The 22070-nt window shown below is 42.4% G+C and overlaps 1 protein-coding gene across 1 annotated transcript in view; it reads left to right on the top strand.

Annotated features, from left to right (window-relative positions):
* LOC126273372 (leukotriene A-4 hydrolase) overlaps positions 1–22070 on the top strand; it is a 98250-nt gene that overhangs the window by 30265 nt on the left and 45915 nt on the right. Inside the window, exons 5-7 of the mRNA XM_049976923.1 lie at positions 86–154; positions 830–1057; positions 9349–9489. Of these exons, the coding sequence (XP_049832880.1) occupies positions 86–154; positions 830–1057; positions 9349–9489 (438 nt within the window). The remainder of the gene's footprint in view (positions 1–85; positions 155–829; positions 1058–9348; positions 9490–22070) is intronic.

The raw sequence follows: 22070 nt of genomic DNA, 5'->3' as shown, positions 1-22070 counted from the left end.
CTACTGATCAGCTCTTCTGCTCTAATCAGTCTTAATCTGTATTTTGTGAAGCAGCTAAAAGTACTGACTTTTCTTTAAATTTCAGGCAATTCACTGCCGTTCAGTGATTCCATGCCAGGACTCTCCAGCAGTTAAAGTTACATATTCTGCTCAGGTAAAAATACTCTCTCTCTCTCTCTCTCTCTCTCTCTCTCTCTCTCGTGTGTGTGTGTGTGTGTGTGTGTGTGTGTGTGTGTGTGTGTGTGTGTGTGTGTGTCTATATATGTTCTATTTTGTAGTGAGGTGTATTTTAATTTTTGTTGAAATTTTCATCATTGTGTCTTTGTTAACCACATTTCTTTCAAACGATCAATGTATGAGCTCTAAAGATCTGACTGTTGTGTACTCAGTTAAATATACCATCATCATTGATATTGAGGAAAATTAAAATATTGTGACCCTCACTTTAGCGACAGCGTACATTTATTGAACGTAAAATTAGCATTCTCTAACAACAGATTAAATTATCCATTAGTCCACAGAACCAAACAATAACAGTTCCTGATTGAAGTTAATATAAGTTCAAGCTTGACTACTTTGTTGCAGACATGTATTGCAACTGTAATATTGAGGGCAATTTTCATATCCATAATAATGTGTAGAAAACTACAATTGGGACCTCCTTGTCAGCAAACTTAGTAGGTTCTAATGCACCCTTGTGAAGTTTGCATTCACGCTTTGACTGAAGGCACAATATTCATTTGTAGAGTCTTCTGAAATTAATGTTACATGCCTTAAAACATCTGTGATTTTTCCATGCCAATATATGTATATATTCTTTACTTCACAGATACGTGCTCCTGAAGACTTGGTTGTGTTGATGAGTGCTGTGAGAGAAGGTGAACCATCTCTTGTTGGTAAAGGATTAAAACTTCATAAATTTCGTCAGAATGTGCCTATACCTTCATACCTGTTCGCTATTGCTGTCGGAGCACTGGCGTCCCATCGACTGAGTCCCAGGTGCCAAGTGTGGAGTGAGAAAGAGTTTGTAGACCAAGCAGCCTACGAATTTGCTGAGGTATATTTGTGAAATTGCAGAGTTATTCTTTATTCACAGCACAGAAATACTGTAGGGTGTACGTGTGTGATTTGCAATTTAGTGTACAACACTGTTATATCTACACTCATTGTTGACAATCACTACATACACAAAAATTATGACAGATGATAAATGCACGCCAGATGTTGACAATGTTAGCAAAATACTAACATGACTGTTAACTGTCCAAGTTCAGACTCCTATCACTGGCAGCTGAATGCACACCAGCATAGACTAGACCTGGCCTGACTGAAGAATTCTTGCATACATCGGAGAAGATGCAAGTGGTTGAGGCCCTGCTGGCAGCGGCATGATGTATTTATATTTGCCAGCTGGTGGGCTGGCTGCAGGCAACTGTAGCGCACTTGCTTTGCTAGGCCACCACTGGCACTAGATACAAATGCTGCAGTGGCATTATGCAGCTTGCTGCTACGTCCCTCACCTCTTCTGCAGAGCCAGTGCCTTTGGCGATGTTGTTGTTGTTGTTGTTGTTGTTGTTGTTGTCTTCAGTCCTGAGACTGGTTTGATGCAGCTCTCCATGCTACTCTATCCTGTGCAAGCTGCTTCATCTCCCATTACCTACTGCAACCTACATCCTTCTGAATCTGCTTAGTGTACTCATCTCTCGGTCTCCCTCTACGATTTTTACCCTTCATGCTGCCCTCCAATGCTAAATTTGTGATCCCTTGATGCCTCAAAACATGTCCTACCAACCGATCCCTTCTTCTAGTCAAGTTGTGCCACAAACTTATCTTCTCCCCAATCCTATTCAATACCTCCTCATTAGTTACGTGATCTATCCACCTTATCTTCAGTATTCTTCTGTAGCACCACATTTCGAAAGCTTCTATTCTCTTCTTGTCCAAACTAGTTATCGTCCATGTTTCACTTCCATACATGGCTACACTCCAAACAAATACTTTCAGAAACGACTTCCTGATACATAAATCTATATTCGATGTTAACAAATTTCTCTTCTTCAGAAACGCTTTCCTTGCCATTGCCAGTCTACATTTTATATCCTCTCTACTTCGACCATCATCAGTTATTTTACTTCCTAAATAGCAAAACTCCTTTACTACTTTAAGTGTCTCATTTCCTAATCTAATTCTCTCAGCATCACCCGATTTAATTTGACTACATTCCATTATCCTTGTTTTGCTTTTGTTAATGTTCATCTTATATCCTCCTTTCAAGACACTGTCCATTCCGTTCAACTGCTCTTCCAAGTCCTTTGCCGTCTCTGACAGAATTACAATGTCATCGGCGAACCTCAAAGTTTTTACTTCGTCTCCATGAATTTTAATACCTACTCCAAATTTTTCTTTTGTTTCCTTTACTGCTTGCTCAATATACAGATTGAATAACATTGGGGAGAGGCTACAACCCTGTCTCACTCCTTTCCCAACCACTGCTTCCCTTTCATGCCCCTCGACTCTTATTACTGCCATCTGGTTTCTGTACAAATTGTAAATAGCCTTTCGCTCCCTGTATTTTACCCCTGCCACCTTTAGAATTTGAAAAAGAGTATTCCAGTCAACATTGTCAAAAGCTTTCTCTAAGTCTACAAATGCTAGAAACGTAGGTTTGCCTTTTCTTAATCTTTCTTCTAAGATAAGTCGTAAGGTCAGTATTGCCTCACGTGTTCCAACATTTCGACGGAATCCAAACTGATCTTCCCCGAGGTCTGCATCTACCAGTTTTTCCATTCGTCTGTAAAGAATTCGCGTTAGTATTTTGCAGCCGTGGCTTATTAAACTGATAGTTCGGTAATTTTCACATCTGTCAGCACCTGCTTTCTTTGGGATTGGAATTATTATATTCTTCTTGAAGTCTGAGGGTATTTCGCCTGTCTCATGCATCTTGCTCACCAGCTGGTAGAGTTTTGTCATGACTGGCTCTCCCAAGGCCGTCAGTAGTTCTAATGGAATGTTGTCTACTCCGGGGGCCTTGTTTCGACTCAGGTCTTGCAGTGCTCTGTCAAACTCTTCACGCAGTATCGTATCTCCCATTTCGTCTTCATCTACATCCTCTTCTATTTCCATAATATTGTCCTCAAGTACATCGCCCTTGTATAAACCTTCTATATACTCCTTCCACCTTTCTGCCTTCCCTTCTTTGCTTAGAACTGGGCTGCCATCTGAGCTCTCGATATTCATACACGTGGTTCTCTTCTCTCCAAAGGTCTCTTTAATTTTCCTGTAGGCAGTATCTATCTTACCCCTAGTGAGATAAGCTTCTACATCCTTACATTTGTCCTCTAGCATTTGTCTGCTTCATTTACTGCATTTTTATATTTTCTCCTTTCATCAATTAAATTCAATATTTCTTCTGTTACCCAAGGATTTCTAGCAGCCCTCGTCTTTGTACCTACTTTATCCTCTGCTGCCTTCACTACTACATCCCTCAGAGCTACCCATTCTTCTTCTACTGTATTTCTTTCCCCTATTCCTGTCAATTGTTCCCTTATGCTCTCTCTGAAACTCTGTACAACCCCTGGTTCTTTCAGTTTATCCAGGTCCCATCTCCTTAATTTCCCACATTTTTGCAGTTTCTTCAGTTTTAATCTACAGGTCATAACCAATAGATTGTGGTCAGAGTCCACATCTGCCCCTGGAAATGTCTTACAACTTAAAACCTGGTTCCTAAATCTCTGTCTTACCATTATATAATCTATCTGATACCTTTTAGTATCTCCAGGGTTCTTCCACGTATACAACCTTCTTTCATGATTCTTAAACCAAGTGTTAGCTATGATTAAGTTGTGCTCTGTACAAAATTCTACTAGGCGGCTTCCTCTTTCATTTCTTAGCCCCAATCCATATTCACCTACTATGTTTCCTTCTCTCCCTTTTCCTACACTCGAATTCCAGTCACCCATTACTATTAAATTTTCGTCTCCCTTCACTATCTGAATAATTTCTTTTATTTCATCGTACATTTCTTCAATTTCTTCATCATCTGCAGAGCTAGTTGGCATATAAACTTGTACTACTGTAGTAGGTGTGGGCTTCGTATCTATCTTGGCCACAATAATGCGTTCACTATGCTGTTTGTAGTAGCTTACCCGCATTCCTATTTTCCTATTCATGATTAAACCTACTCCTGCATTACCCCTATTTGATTTTGTGTTTATAACCCTGTAGTCACCTGACCAGAAGCCTTGTTCCTCCTGCCACCGAACTTCACTAATTCCCACTATATCTAACTTTAACCTATCCATTTCCCTTTTTAAATTTTCTAAGCTACCTGCCCGATTAAGGGATCTGACATTCCACACTCCGATCCGTAGAACGCCAGTTTTCTTTCTCCTGATAACGACATCCTCCTGAGTAGTCCCCGCCCGGAGATCCGAATGGGGGACTATTTTACCTCCGGAATATTTTACCCAAGAGGATGCCATCATCATTTAATCATACAGTAAAGCTGCATGTCCTAGGGAAAAATTACGGCTTTAGTTTCCCCTTGCTTTCAGCCGTTCGCAGTACCAGCACAGCAAGGCCGTTTTGGTTAATGTTGCAAGGCCAGATCAGTCAATCATCCAGACTGTTGCCCCTGCAACTACTGAAAAGGCTGCTGTCCCTCTTCAGGAACCACATGTTTGTCTGGCCTCTCAACAGATACCCCTCCGTTGTGGTTGCACCTACGGTACGGCCATCTGTATCTCTGAGGCACGCAAGCCTTCCCACCAACGGCAAGGTCCATGGTTCATGGGGGGGGGGGGGGGGGGGGGCGATGGCGCGTGAAAAAGGACAACCGTGCCGGCCAGATTGTGCAGGTGGAAGGTCATTATCGGTGAGGAAGCCACTCGATCCACCCAGGTGACCTGACAGCAATGGTGGCAGCATCACATTTGCTATTGTACACTGACAGCATTGGCTTCCATTGGCTCGTCAGCATCCAAAGATCTGTCACCTTCACATGGATTGGTCGTCAGCTGGCTCCGGCCGAGTGGGGTGTACTGGAGGATGGTGGACTGGCCGCAGTGATGACCCAGCACGTGGGGGCTCTGTGGATCCTGTGGCACAAGAGACAGGTAGTAACAACAGGGAGATGCCTGGCTGTTGCTTTGACGAGTGGGTGGCATCCAGGCAGTCACCGTCTGACATGGATTGAGGGTCTACATCCAGCGAAGGAGGGAGGCCTCCGTGGTGTCTGGCCCCTGGAAGGGGGCAATGTGTGCAGGAGGCCCTCTGACAGGTCTGCTGCTGCTACAGCTGCAGCAGGTCATTGCCCCATTGAGGGCATAGTTAATTCTGATAGTAGGGGTGTGATGCCCCACTGATATTCACAGTGAATATTCAACTGGCCTTACTTCTCCCAAACGGTAGCCAGTGCCCATCCCGGCCACCAACTGAAGGTGCACGCCCAGACTGGATTGCCCCCAATATATTGTGAAGGGTAAGGCTGTGGTGCAGGACAGGGAACATATAGGGGTGTCTGGGGTTGTCAGCCATGGAGGAGCTCCACTGGGCTATGGACTATCATCTGGGTGGTCCTGTGTCTGCCTAGAATCATAGGCACTGCCACATCTGAAGGTAAGTGTGACAAGCATTTTGCTAGTTGCATCTTAAATGTAAGCACCATACATTAAACCTCACCATTTGATTGGGGTGAAATGGTGCAGACGTAAGGTGAGTAATACAGTTCTGGATGCAGAAACTGCAGAACAACACTGAGTCAAACTGTGGGTCTTTATCGGAGATGATCATATGTGGCAATCCTTCGATCGTAAAAATCACTTTAGAGTCTGCGCAGTAGCTTTTGATGGGATGTGCATGACAAGTGGGTCATTTGGCAGGGCATCCGCCATCACTAACCACATTGAATAACTGAAAGCACACACAAAATTTATGTGGACATGGTGCCACAGCTGATGGGGGGTGGGCCCTGCAGCAAAAGTTCATGGGAGGGAGGAGAGGGGCTGCCTCAGCACACTGCACCTGCAAACAAGCTTCTCAGCTGCTGAATCAATGCAGAGCCAGTGGGCAAAACACTTAGCTAGCATTTTCATGCTGGTTATGCTCAAGTGGCCTCAGTGGAGAAGTGCAAGAAACTGAGACCAGAGGAACAACAGGGTGACAATGCAGACTTCATCCAAATCCATACTAAGGAGGAGTGTTTCATAAATCACTGCTAGCCAATTACAAAGAACGAAACAGTCATGCAGTGGGCCTGACTCCTTAGCAGGTAGCTGTTTGGGCCAACTTTTGACACGAAATGAGACATCTGACAGAGAAATGGATCTTGCTGAGAGGCTTTCCTTACACTGTGACTGGGGGACTGTCCAGTGTCTACTGCACATGGTCATTGATTTGGAAACACACACCTTCTCTTTTGTGAAATTCTGGGTCAGGACCAATGGGTAAAAGCAAGATCGCATCTCCATTGGTGTGATGAGCAGTAGGATGATAATGAATCTTATACTGATATGCACTCAAAAATAAGGCTCACATCAAAATTCTTTGTGCTGGCCTGTCTGGAGGACAGTGGCCAAAAAGCACCACAAGTGGTTTATGGTTGCTAATGAGGTAGAATTCATTTACATAGAGGAAAATGTGAAACTTGTGGGCTGCTTAGACGATCATTGTCACTTCATTTTCTGTTAGTTAATAATTGCACTGAGCAGCTGTCAGTGTCTTTGAGGCATATGCCAGAGTTTGTTCAGACCCATCAGCTTCCCTGTGTGACGAAACTGCCCCACGTCCATACTGGGAAGCGTCGGTGGCAAGAACCAGCTATTTGCGTGGTGTAAAGATTCCAAGACATGGGGAAGACATTAGCAAAGATTGGACATGGGCAAATGCCTTGTCTCAGTCCACTGACTAAACAAAAGGAACGCCTTGTTTTCCGCAAGTTGTTTAAGGGATGAATGACATTTGCTGCAATGGGAATAAATTTTGAATGGTAACTGACTTTTCCCAAAAATGTTTGGAGTTCTTTCAGATTGTGCAGCTTAGGAAGGTTGGGAATAGCGGCTTGATGATGCAGTGTAAGATGGATGCTATCCTTTGAAATAAGATGGCCCACATATTCTACTTGTGTCTGGAAAAACTTTGACTTCCACAGGATGCACTTAAGGCTTGCTTCTTGCAATTTAGTGAATAGAGTCTAAAGGTTGTTGAGATGTTCCTGTCATGAGGACCCTGTGATGATGATGTCCTCTAGATAGTTTGTACAACAGGAGACATTGTGTTTTAACTGTTCTAAGAACCTCTGAAAAAAGGGGGGGGGGGGGCATCCAACAGTATAACCTGAACCAGGTGTCAATAAACATAATCTGTTCAGAAGTGCAATCCAGACAAAGCTATAGATATACCTCCATGTAATCAATTTTTGAGAAACATTCACTACCCTCCAATTTCGTGAGAACTTCATCAGGCCACAGAATTGTATAAGAATCTGCTACCAACTAAGTGTTAATGTTGGCTTTGAAATCTCCACACAAATGAAGTGCCCCTGAATGTTTGCAAATGACAAGTGGTGTCTCCCATTGGCTAAAGGTGACCGGTTCAATGATACCCAGACACTGCAACCTGTCAAGTTCCTCTCCTCCTTGAATGCCGATCTCAGGGTGAAGGGAAGAGGCTACGCACAACAAAATTTACGTATGGCTTTCAATTTGAGGATGATGTGTGCCTCAAAATCTTTTACAGTCTCCAAACCTGACAAAAATGGGACCAAACTCATGGCAGAGGAGTTAGAATTCCTTGAGTGGAAGAGAGTTGAAAACAAGATGTACCTTATTTTGAATCTGAAACCCAAAGACCTTACACTGTCTACTGCTAAAAACTTGATCTCCCTCATCACGAGGTGATATTCGATGTTGATCATGAACTCTCCTTGAACAGGGATAGGCTGGTTTCCATAACCAACAAAATGACAATTTGTGAAGGAGAGAGCAGGTCAACCCAGATGATGATATGTGTCCAGGTTCACAAGGGACACAGAGGACCCATTGTTGATCTGGAAATGTAACATTTGTTGTTGAATCAACTGCGTAATGTTTTTGGGGATGTTGAGCTTGCAACCATGGACTGGCATAATAGTATGCATTTTGCATTTCTGTGACCTGCACAACCAAATCTGAGGCCTGGCTACACAGGGAGGGTGATAGACTGTGATGACATGGCCTTGCTTATGGGAAGCAGCACAAATGGTGCACCTATGTGGGCAGCAGTGCCAGGAGAGTACTCGGAAACAATCAGAACATACATTTCCTACTTAGCCCACAGAGACTGAAACCCATGCTTAGTTAGACTGGTCTGGTTTCTTTTGCCACTGGTCGAAATCCATGTGGGAAACCACCACATGGATTTACATTATGTGATAAGCACTAAGTAAATCACACATTGTGGGTCAGTCTTTCAATGGAGCAAGTTTCAAAAAAAAAAAAAAAAAAAAAAAAATAGATCCTGTACCTGAAATGCAGTTGCAGACGTCATATGTATGTGTCCCAATCTTCCTTTGGTTTTTGGAGCAGTGCAGAAGGTTGGGGGGTGAAGCATGCAGGTGGCAGTGGGTGGGGGCAGGGGCAGTTGCTCCCAGAAAATTTGTAAATTATTGACAAAACAAATCTAACTGCTGCTGTTGTTTCTCAGGTTGTTGCTGCTGTTGTAGAAACTGAACCAACACCAGATCCATATCACTTGCAAAAGACATGCACAGAACGAGCTACCTCGCCACCAAAACTGCTAAATCTACGCTCTTTTCTGACAACCATCACATACCCAAAAATTATGTCACCTGGTAACTGCACGCCGAATAATGACAAAGTTAGCAAAAAATTAATACAACTATTAACTGTCCGTGTACAGAGTACTATCGCTGACAACTGAATGCGCACTGGCACAGCGGTGGAGAAGGTACAAGCGGACAAGGCCCCATTGGCAACAGCCTGACTTGTTTGTATTTACCGGCTGGGACACTGGCTGAGAGTGACAGTGGTGCTCTTGCTTCTCCCAGCTGCTGCTGGCACCAGATGCAAATGCTGCGGTAGTGGATTGCATGGGCGCACCATCATAAAAACTAGCTCCAAAAAGAGGAGTTGTGAATGTGGAGCAAAAGCTGAATTAAAATCATTCACTTTCATGTTACAAAAGATTTAAGGTTACGGATGCAATCTGGTGTTACTTCTTGATCATTTTTGTACGTACCATATTTATCAACATCATCAGGGAAATCAGATGCAAATATATTTGCTAATTCTATGCTTGCTTATGATTAAGAGAGTTTTGTTTTCTTAAATAATTCCTAGTTTTTATTTTCAGACTGAGAAAATGCTGTCCATTGCAGAAGATATCTGTGGGGAGTATGTATGGGGAGTTTATGATCTTCTTGTGCTACCTCCATCCTTTCCCTTTGGAGGTATGGAGAACCCTTGCCTCACATTTGTAACACCAACAGTGCTGGTAATTTGTAGAAACAATTTTTATGTCTAACTGTAATGGTAAAACGTATTGTAAGATAATAATAGGAACATACTATCACTATTCAATGAGTTCTTAATGGTACTGTTTGTGGTAACAAGAAACTGCTTATCTCAAGTTTTCAGTAAAAAACTATGTATGTAACTTTGCTTTTGATTGGAGGACTGACAAGTGCAGATTCTTTAAAATTACTTTCTGGTTGGAACAAGAAAATGAAAAAGGCAGTGAAATAAAAATGTAAATGTAGTAAAAATCACAAGCATAAGAACACTATCTGGAAATGGCTAGTGCCAAGCAACATGAAATGTGTATATTGTTCAGTAGTTGAATAATGTGTAGCTTCCATGTTGGAGAGAGAGGACATTGCTGTCACCTTTGTCTGGGCTGGCTCCAGGAAGAGGCGAGTGGGGGGGGGGGGGGGGGGTTGGGGTGAAGACTGTGCTGTCACCCAGGGTGGCAAGGTTTTGAGGGGGCAGCAAAATCTTTAATTTTAATATGATTCCAAAAGGATGAAGTAAACAAGACAATGAATGTTTTCCATAAATGAAGAAGGGTGATAATGAGTTGGAAATATAAATCATTCATAAAATCAAGTGTCTTTCTGGAAATTATCTACAGTAGTGTGAAACAAATGACAAATGAAGTTCTGGAGCTGTTCCCTTTGGATGTGTATTCCAAGATAGCAAACCTTCCTAGTAGCAGTGTTACCAACTCAGTTTCTGGCATGTGCCAGCAGAACACTTGAAATGCACCTGCATCAGATTGACAGCCCCCACAGAAGCAAAAAACTTTAAAATAAAGATAAATGCCAGCATATAGCAAACTTAAACACTTATAGTAGTAGCTCTGTCGCACGAAGGTGCCTGCAAATTGGTATCCAGTACGTGTGAGAAAGAACCTAACATTGCTGTGTGGACAGTGGTTATGAAGCTCTGTGGTTGGCAGTTCCCTTGTACAGTGTTCAGTTTTTTTGCTAAGTAGTTAGTGAAGTGTGATAAAGTGGTTGAACTGTTGTTTTGTAGCTGATGTAGGTCTGTATGTGCTATGCCTGTTAGAAACATATTTCATTTACCATAAACAATTTATTTTTGTGTATTAACTTTGAACAACTATGATGTACATGCAGAAGATTCTGTTGTTGGTCTTATCATTCCCTTGTATGTTGTTTGGTAAAGATGACAGAAATTATTGTGTTGAAAGTTAATACTTGTAGTTTACCTGAAGGTGGTCAGGGGTTAATGCTTTAATGTGAAAAGCCTTTCTCACTGTGACGTGACATGTTTTCATTAGGCTATATTGTGCATGTCATAAATTCTTACGATGTTTGATGTTAGGAAGCTCCCCTCAGGCTGTCAGTGTAGGAAAAGATGAGCTGAAGGAGAAAAGAAGATAAAAAAATGATATTTTCATTAGATAAGTTTTTTCACTTTAAAAAAGGTGCTGACCAAGATGATCCATGCATGAATGCAGCATAATCATTTGGTAGGTGAAGATGTACCCTCAGTGTCTTAGGGTAAATGAGATGTGTTCAAGCTCTCTAATGAATGAGAAACTGTTCCAGCTCAGTCTAGGAAGTAGTTGATTCAGGTCCCGCACAATGGCCCAAAGAAGTAGACAATTTTATTAGAACAACTTTAGTCAAAAGATCTCCTCCAGAACAAATAACTGAATTTGGCAGCTGACCTAATCTAAAAATTACAATTACAGTTTGTGCAATGGTGAAATTGTCAGAGAAAATGGTTAGTTTATTACAAAAGTACAGACTTTTTTGTTTCTACTGTAAGCTATTTTCAAACACTAAATTATTACTGTACTTAATTCAGGTGGTTACAGCAGCTGCTGGCATATTTCTGAGACATTAGCTAGCCAGGGTTGGTCCCAAGTGCACCCAGAATTGTGGCAAAAATGGGTGGAGCTCTCCAGAAGATTAAAATCTTGCAATGCTGTCTATGCAGGAACTCTGCAGATATTGAATGTGATACCTAGCCTTGGAAAGGTGTAATTAAACATCGTTTGTCAGTTATCATTTTTAGCTACATTTGTGTCTTCCTTTAAGAGGAACAAACTGTTTGCTCACAACAATAGGAATTTCTTAAAGTTGGTCGAATTAGTCAGAAAATTTGATTCGGTTCTAGGCAAACGTATATGGAGAATGGCATGTGGTGAAAAATCTCATCATTACCTGGGGAAAAAATTGAAAACAAAATATTGCCTTTATTGAAAAGTGCTAAATATTGTAGTATAATTTTGGACTGTAAATGAGATATCTCTGTGTTGAGCATATGAACTCTACTGTTGCTGTCATTTGTGGTACAAAAATTTTCTATAATAATTTTCTATATTTTGTGTATGGAAGAGATACATTTGGTACTGGGCTTACAGAGGCTGTCTTGAAACAGTTAGAAAAAATGAATGTGCCTTTTGAGTACATTAAGGGCAAGACTACGATAACAGTTCCAATGCAAAATCAGATTTTAGATATAAATCCTGAAGCATTTTGTGTTCCCTTAGGAGTCATTCCCTAAATCTAAGTGTGAATGTTGCTGTTAAGGTGTCAGAATACTCAACTTCACTCCTTTGTTTTGTGAAAAAAATTATGAGTTCTTTTCTGCAACTGTGCAATGCTGGGCTGTCTTGAGGGGTCATATACAGGGTGCCCAGTGAAGGAGTCCCTGGTTTCAAAATTAAATATCTCTAAAACTAAGATTAAAAGATGAGCTCAACAATGGTATGTTTATTGTGAAAGCTATACAAATTTTATACAGGAGTTTCAAAATAGTTCAAAAAGCTGGTAACAGATGGCACTGTAATTGAAGTCTGTAATGTCTACAGATAGCTGCTGAGAACTATCAGTTTCGCTGTTGAATGTCAAAGGAGGTTAGCATACCAAAGGAAGAGGTTGAAATCATATATTCCATTGAACAATGTGCTTTTCTGGTACTGGAATACCATATGTTAGAACACAGTCGTATGACAGGAAGGCACAATTTTCAAACACAATTTAATATTCCAAAAGTGTTCAGTGTGAAAACCATTTGCAAACTCCTCACCAAATTCCAATAGATAGGCAGTGTGGCTAATGATCTAGTGGGAAATGTTAGCTCCAGGCAAACTGTACTTAAGCCTGAAAATGTTACCACCATTTATGGAATTCTTCTGAAGAATTGCAGCAGACTAGTTTGAAGCATTCCAGCATGCAGAAAAAACTGAGACACAGCCTACACATTTCCATTCAGAATACTAAGCCACCAGGTCATATCAGCACTAGTTGTGTGACAGAGGGTGGACTTTGCAAACCAGATTGTCACAACGATTTATAATGAAGGATTTGATGTTGTCTGTATCCGGTCAAGAATCAAGCATACTTCCACGTGAATGGAGTCATGAATGAACAAAACTGGCAATTTTGGGATCCAAAAATCCCCATTTATTTGAAGCAAAACCACTTCATCCTCCCAAAGTTACTGTTTGGGCTGCAGTATTGACTATTTTTTCATATGAGAAGCAATCACTAGTGGACATTATGTCGCAGTTTTGGAACAGTTTATTGCCTCACAACTAGTGTAGGAGGATTGACAACCCACTGAGCGTTTCATGGAAGATGGGCCAGACCACATTGCACTGTACAGGTGTTTCATTTTCTTGATGAATACTCGGAGAATATCATCATTGCATTGGATTATTGCAAATTTACTGATGCAGGCATGGAGTGCCCTCTGTAGTTGGCTGATCTGTCTTTTTTAATGGGACTCCTTGAAGGCACTATCTATAGGAGTCATCTTGTAGTGCCATACGAGTGTGAATCAGCAATCTGTGTGGCATCTGAATCCATTTCCATTGAGATACGATAGGATGTGATGACAAATTACATTGTTGGTTTGCACTATCTCCATACTGTGAATGGTGGACATTTAGAAAGGATTGTGATAATTACTGCAAAAACTGTTTGCAGAGGATGAGTTTGATTATGCATGCCGATACTGTACAAACTGCACAGTGTACAGTGCCATCTTTTGGCAGCTTTTTGAACTTTTTTGAAACTTCTGTATAACATTTTTAGTTTTCACAATAATGTACCTTTCATTGTACTTTTCTTTTGACCTTAGTTTTCCAGATATTAGATTGTGAAATCAGGGATGCCTTTACTGGACAGTCTGTATCTGCCCTAACCTTGAAACCATTGAAAGTAGGACTGATGCAGTATAACCTGGGTATGATCTATGATGCACAAGCTGAAATAAGTGAAGCTGACAATATGAATAGAAAGAAGTACCTCAAAGCGGATCACTGGTACTAGTCATGAAAGACTTCCTATCTCTTACATAATGTAAAAACAGTTTTGTAGAAGTGAATCATGACTACAATGAGTGAGGTAACTGAATTTGTCAGATTATAGTGTAACCTCAATCGATGACATGTGATATAGCTTCTTATAATCAATTCAAATAATAGCAAACTCCCTTTTCCTGGTACAAGCAGATTATACACAGTGCCAACAATTAGTTGCCTCCAGATGGTTCATATGGCTCTTAAGCACTATGGGACTTAACATCTAAGATCATCAGTCTCCAAGACTTAGAACTACTTAAACCTAACTAACCTAAGGACATCACACACATCCATGCCCGAGGCAGGATTCAAACCTGCGACTGCAGTAGCACCGCAGTTCCATACTGAAGCGCCTAGAACTGCTTGGCCACAGCGGTAGGCTAGTTGCCTCCAAAGTGACAGTTTTAAATTGCCATTGTGGGAGTAATAGTATTTGTTACAAAATAAATGAGCTTTGAATTATTAAACTACTCTTATTTTAGCTTACCCTTGCTCCTGTTAAGTCATTTTTTTACACTTTTTTGTCTCCACTATATTTACCAGAACATTGATTATCATCATTATCATCATCTTGCCTATGTTCCACAAATACCCCTGCCTCTTTATCATTGTTATTAATTTTTCGCTTGACCTATGTGACTTTCGACCAGCTAGATACCATTAGAGCTCAATAATGCATCAGCATACAAATGAAAAGAAATGCTGACAAAATCTCTTATAATTAAGATTATTGAACTGTCAGGTCTAAATTGGGAAGCTTACAAAGAAAGAATGGAAAAAAATAAGAGCATACAATTCCTCTTGGAATAGATGTAATAAAACATCTGTACAACAGAAGACAGATTTACGTTATAGCAGTTGGCAAAACGATAGCACTGTAACATCAGAAACTATGATAACAGGTGGCAAATCTCAAATCAAAAAATAAAATTCTGAGGAAAATGCTTTGACCAAAATAATTAAGAAGTGTCAAAGGAATTCAGTCAAGTTGAAGAAAAAATCACTGATGAAATCAGGAAATAGGAATTACAATTTTATGGTCACTTGTGTAGAAAGAAAATTTTGAACTGAGCTTTATCAGTGAAGATCTGACAAGAAGTGACTCAACAGAAATTTCTGAAGATCTAAAGGAAATCTTTCCAAGATTGAACAAAATTCATAATCATAGTTAACAATCACAAATGTGCTGAGACATCCACTGGATGAGATACAGTATGGTCAGGAGAATGGAATAAGAAATAGAGCAAATCAGTATACAGATATTAGAAAGGACATATAAATTCCTCAGCTGATCAGAATGCATTAAAAAGCTTACAGAGAAATGAAAGTACTCAACACTTTTTACCTTTGGTAGGCACCACTCTGAGTGTTACTGATAGCACAATCTTAGAAGCTGTGTGAAGTTGGTGCTGAGTTGTACCAAACTGCAGCGATGGAACTTGCTTTACAACTTCCCCTTTCATCCAATCACCCACCTGAACTTGCCTCCATTAATATAAACTCTCAGTCCCCGCAATTTCCCATATGATGTCTGCTAAAATGTTGTTATTCATGATAGTATCAAAGGAAATTTTAATTGAGGAAATTAATAAATTATGAGACAGTATTACTGGTCAGTGCTTACATTTGGTAGGTAAAGTATGTAGTACTGCTGATAGACAAATATAAAAGTGATATACTTCCTAGCTTTTGGAACTAATAATGCTTTAACAACCTAGGGCGCAATACATATGCGCACATCCTTGTATACACTTGTCCAGCTACATAGTGCTGGCTGAACATATTCATTTCATTCATTTTTTCATCCTTTTTTGTGTGCATGTTGACAAATCAGTGTTTTCACTACTCGGTGAGATGTCTACTTTACTGCTAAATTATTATGCCAGAACTTTTTTTTAGCATATTTGTATTAGGCATTTGTAATGTGGGTTCTACTGTTGTTGTTAACTACCACATAGGTTTCACCAAACCTACAAAGTAGAATATAAATCAATATTACCTCAGAACTGTCTAAAATATACAAATTTCATTTAAGTTATTAGTTTTTGTATTGTGGCATACTTTTGAGATGTAGTTAGCGTGATCAGTATTCAGTGAAGCTGGAAAATAAAGAAAAAAAAATCTTCTAGTCCCTATCCAGTTTTACATAAGTTATTTAATCGACTTGAAATCAGACTTAAAACTAACCCAAATTGCACATGTAAATTCCCAACTGATTACCCAAATTCATAAATTCTTGAATACAATTGGGCATTGTCATCACTCTAAGTTAAACAAATGTAAAGAGAAACATCTTCCAGGAAACCTCTGTTATACTGTGTAATGTTAGTTCAGGACTCGACATCTGCCAACTACATGCCATTTCCCACTGTCTGTGCACGGTAAGTCCCTGTTTGTGCCTCAATGCCAAAAATGTCATGTCTCACAAGCTGCGACATAGTCATGGCTTAAAACAGTGATCCAGGAAATGTAGAATAAATTTCTTTTATTTCCATCCTAAAATGTTTGGTTCTTAGACTACTGGTTTCAGTCAGCAATAACCATATTCAGATCTGTGCAAAACATGGGAAATCAGATACAACTAGTTTACACATTAAAGGAATAAAATATGCCATAATTAAAAGTACTACTTTCATAGATGTGGAGACATGCTTAAAATATGATTAGGCATACCTATTGTACAAAGTATTCTAAATAATGAAGCCATAGTGGCATTGTCAATAAATATACATAAAATCAGCTTAGCTTAATTGCACATATTTAAACTATGGTGTAAAGTAGGCCACAGTGCTGGCATAGTCATTCTGTTAATAGTGCTACTGTTCAGAACAAAGTGAGATACAGTAGCCACAGAATATGTTTGTGTCATAGCCATGTTAGATGTTTCTATTGTAAGCTTATTTGTATTTGTTAATTTTATAAGTGTGCAAAATGCAATAAACTGAAAAATACAGTACTTTAAATATATAGTGGGTTTGTAAGGTGCATAAAATGTAACAAATTAAAAGACGCATAAAGTTAAATTTTAAAGCTGTTAAAAGGGAAAAGTGACAAAATGTGGTTCTGAAACACTTTAGCAGTGAGTTTGCTAAAAAATATTACAACATAGACAAGAACTAGCTTTTGGAGCGAATATAATAATATGATTGATACAATAACTAGGGAAAGGCACCAAATGGATGAAACAAAAGACTGAAGCAAGTAATTGGCATTGGCATAGCTGCCAGACTACAGTATATGTAAGAAATATCAGAGGATGTTAACTGCCAGAGGGTCTCTAGTACCCCCTGACATGCCGTACCAAGAAAAAGATTGAACCAGTCAATTAATAAGATTAAATAGTCAGTAAAATACAGTACATAAACAGAAAAGGGACCATCAGACATGAGAGTAATGCAATCAGCGCAAAAAGATGAAACAAATATGTGATGCATTCTAGGTAACAACAGGACAAGATATATGTTATAACCTTTAATCGCAAATAATTGCGTGGATATTCAAACACTCTCACTTAGAAACAATAGCTGATTACATGATAACACTTCAGTATCTCGTATTCGACTGCCGTGCCGTGACATGCGGCCGGCACCGTTCGTAGCTAGTTGGCGCTCCCGCGCTCAGCTGAGTTGCGGAGCTCCTCTATCGCCATTTGTGCGTACTGTTGTGGCGGCACTGTTAAATGGCGCGGCACTGTCACAACACTTTTCCACCCCCTTGAAAAAAAAAAAAAAACCACTCACTTCCTTGGAGACATGGACAATGCGGAGACATCCATGGCCTCTTGTGAGGCCCCGAGAAGATCCCTCGGAGAGACACGAGAGTATGGTCAAAAATGTCCAGGACGGAAGCTCATGCGTGGAACGTGCATCCTGCATCCTGGATGAGATGATTGGTGAAAACTGCAGAGCAGCATCCATAGGTGTCGTGGACCTGGGGGTGTGTTCCAGCGAGATGGGTCCCGGAGAAGGCGGCATTGCGACTGGGGCCGGTTCCGGCGTACTCAGAAGCGGTAGCGACGTTGGCTGCATCAACACGTACGGTAGATTGGCAGCAGTAACAGGACTGGCTTCTCGGGCTGGTGGAAGGGAAGGAAGGGGCGGTGGCACCGGCGTGGCTACCACTCGTGGGCGCATCTGGTCATAATGGCGAACAACCATGCCGTCGTCCGTACGTATTTCACAAAGCCGGCGGCCGCGAAGAGCCTTGACCACCCCTGGAATGCATTTAGGGCGAGATCCATACCCTCGTGCCGACACGACGGCACCCACGGAGTATTTTCCCGCACTAGGGGACACAGCACAAGGCCTGACAAGGTGAAGCAGGTGCAGTAGAGTGCGTGGTTGGTGGCCATGCAAGAGTTCAGCAGGGCTGCGATCGCCCAGAGGCATGAAGCGGTAAGAACTCAGAAATTGCTGCAGGGCGTCATCTGTGGAAAAATCACAAAGGAATTTTTTTCATCTGGCTTTTGAAAGTGCGGACAAGACGGTCGACCTCCCCATTCGATTGCGGATGGAAGGGTGGTGCTGTAACATGATGAATCCCTTGTCCAGTACAAAAATCACAGAAGGCCTGCGAACAGAACTGAGGGCCATTGTCTGTGCGGATCGTGGATAGAAGACCTTCTAGCGCAAAGATTTTGGACAAAGCCAGCGTCGTCACTGCAGTGGTGGGCGACGGACATCGAACAACAAACGGAAACTTCAAGAAGGCATCAATCAACAGTAGCCAATAAGTACCGAGGAAGGGGCCAGCAAAGTCAGCGTGCACCCGTTCCCATGGCTGCGCCGGATCAGGCCACGGAGAGGGCATTGTACGAGGTGCAGCCAGTTGTTGAGCACACTGACCACATCCAGCAACTATGTGGGTGACGTCCGAATCAATACCGGGCCACTAAACATGCCTGCGGGCCAGGGACTTAAGCCGAGAAATACCCCAATGACCTTCATGCAACAGTTTGAGAACATCTTTGCGAAGAGAGGCTGGCACCACAACCCGTGGAGTTGCGCCATCCGTGACGAGAAGAACGATACCATCACGAACAAACAGACAAAGGCGCAAGGCATGGTAGTTGGGAAGGGGATCCGATGCCCGGCCCTTGGTCCTGTCCGGCCAACCCCGTTGAATAAAACCGATCACCCGACGCAGGACCGGGTCGAGCGCAGTACCCAATGCGACCTGTGAACCTGTAAGTGGAAAACCCTCGACCGCACGACGTTCTTCCTCATCAATGTGGAAACAGAGTAGTTCATTATGATCGAAAACCGGGTAGGGGCCATCGGCAATCACGACAATGCATCAGCGTTGGTGTGCTGGGGCTTGGGGCGATAGTGAAAACAAGACAAGTATAAGGCCCAACGTTGCAAGCGGTGAGCTGCCTTATCCGGAAGCAACGCCGATGGGCTGAACAGAGAGACCAGCGGCTTGTGGTCGGTGATGAGGTGAAACTTAGAACCATACAAAAAAACACTGAACTTTTTTAGAGCATAAATGATAGCGAACGCCTCCTTTTCAATTTGAGAGTAACGCTGTTGCGCATCGTTGAGGGTCTTGGAAGCATAGGTGAGGGGTCGTTCTGACCCATCCTCATACCGATAGGCGAGAACAGCTCCTAGGCCATACTGTGACGTGTCAGTCGTTTGAACCAAGTGCTGACCCGGATGGAATGTGGCAAGACAAAGCGCCAACTGGAAATGAGCCTTCAGGCGGACAAAAGACTGCTCACACTCGTTGGACCAACAGAAAGGGACGTTTTTGCGTAACAGCTGATGCAGAGGATGAGCTACCACCGCTGCGGATGGAATGAATTTGTGATAATAAGCAATCTTGCCTAGAAACGCCTGAAGTTCTTTGACCGTAGACGGCCGGGGTAGAACGTTAATGGCTGCAAGGTGCTGACGTAGAGGACGTATACCCTCACGGGACAAGTGGAAACCAAGATACACAATGGAGGGTTGGAAGAACTGTGACTTGTCCAGATTGCACCTCAACCCAGCCGAATGCAAAACCCGAAACAGTGAACGCAAATTGCGAAGGTGCTCCTCAGTGGAGGCCCCCGTGACAACAATGTCATCCAGATAGTTTATGCAGCTGGGAATGGAAGCCGTGAGCTGTTCCAAAAACCGCTGAAAAATGGCCGGCGCGCTAGCGACGCCAAATGGTAACCGCTGGTACTGATACAACCCACAAGGAGTGTTGATGACGAGAAATTCCTTGGAAGAAGCATCCAACGGCAACTGATGGTACGCCTCCGATAAGTCAGGTTTGGAAAAGAACTGGCCCCCAGCAAGCTTAGTAAATAACTCCTCAGGACGGGGAAGAGGATAAGTGTCAATGAGGCTCTGAGCGTTGACAGTGGCTTTAAAATCACCACACAATCGCAGACTCCCGTTTGGTTTAGAAACCACCACGATTGGTGATGCCCATTCGCTGGAGGTCACCGGAAGGAGAATCCCTGAAGCTGTTAACCTGTCTAGCTCAGCCTTGACAGGTGCACGCAACGCCACCGGAATAGGGCGTGCCCGGAAAAACTTAGGGCGAGCTGTAGGTTTAAGAGTAATGTAGGCTTCAAAATCCTTGGCACGACCCAGACCAGCAGAGAACACGGACGTAAATCAGAACACAATCCATCCAGCTGTTGATACGGAATATCCTCAGATATGAGGTGCACATCATCATCAATGGAGAACCCAAACAACTGGAAAGCATCATAACTGAACAGGTTTTCAGTGCCCGCATGATCCACCACATAAAACGTGAGGGGCCTAACAACAGACTTGTAGGCAGTGGAATCATCAAACTGGCCAATGATAGGAATTTTCTGTTTATTATAAGTTCTCAGATTTCGCGCAACTGGAGACAAAGGAGGGGAGCCCAACTCCAAATACGTGCGAGAATTAATGAGAGTTACTGCAGAGCCAGTGTCCACTTGCATGCGGGTGTTTTTATCCAGAACCCGAACAGTAACAAACAACTTATTTGTTTGAGAAAGCACACAGTGAACATCCATGTCCAATGCCTCGTCCTCGTTGACAGGAACTTTAGGGGACTGACACACACAGAAGCAATGTGTCCTTTTTTCCTACACATGGCCCAACGTTTTAGACACACGGCCCTGTCATGCTGTATGAAACAACGTGGACAAGAAGGAAGTGCGGAACGAACCTGCTTCCGTGGTTTCTGTTTTCGCTGCAAGTGTTGCGGCCCAACGCGACGTTGTTTACGCGAGTGAACCACCGCCACATCTTCGTTCTCCTGTGAAACAGGCAAATTGTCCGTGTCGAAAGTTGACTGTACAGCACCTACATCACACCATGCGTCTATTTGCGCATCAGCAGCATGAGACACCTCGAAGGATTGGGCGATGCTTAGAACTTCCGACAATGACAGGTTTGGCAGTTGTAGGGCACGTTGCCGAACTTCTTTATCAGGAGCAAGCCATAGAATAGCATCCCTAACCATTGAATCAGCATAAGACTCATGATGAGTGTCTGTGACAAACTGACATTTCCTACTCAGACCGTGTAGTTCCGCTGCCCAAGCCCGGTAAGATTGATGGGGCTGTTTACGACACTGGTAGAACGCGACGCGGGCGGCAAAGACGTGGGTGTTTTTTCGATAATAGTTAGACAATAAGTCACACATTTCTTGGAAGGACAGAGAGGCAGGTTCCCGCAGAGGGGCTAACTGAGATAGCAGCTGATAGATCCGTGGGGAAATCGAAGATAGAAATAACGACTTATACATAGGAGCGTCGACAACGTCGAAAGCCAAGAAGTGTTGCCGCAAACGCTTCTCATAATCCTCCCAGTCTTCAGCGGCCTCGTCCTAAGGATGGAATGGAGGCAGAGAAGAGGAAGACAGACAATGAGTAAGCGACATCGACAATGCCTGAATTGCAGCCGTCAGCTGTGTTTGTTGTGCCTGAATAGCAGCCGTCAGCTGTGTTTGTTGTTCAATGAGCGCTTGCATAAGTTGTTCCATGTCTGCCCCGTCACGAACACACAAATCCACAATGCAGTGAAAATATCTGACCTTGTCACCTAAAAGTGTTATAACCTTTCATCACCAATAATTGCATGGATATTCAAACACTCTCACTTAGAAACAATAGCTGGTTACATGATAACAACTCAGTATCTCGTATTCGACTTCCGTTCTGTGACATACGGCCGGCACCGTTCGTAGCTAGGTGGCGCTCCCGCGCTCAGCCGAGTTGTGGAGCACCTCTATCGCTG

Source organism: Schistocerca gregaria, chromosome 5 (assembly GCF_023897955.1).
Source record: "Schistocerca gregaria isolate iqSchGreg1 chromosome 5, iqSchGreg1.2, whole genome shotgun sequence".
NCBI lineage: Eukaryota > Metazoa > Arthropoda > Insecta > Orthoptera > Acrididae > Schistocerca > Schistocerca gregaria.
The sequence above is the reverse complement of the archived record's forward strand: the minus strand, read 5'-3'. Positions and strand labels throughout refer to the sequence as shown.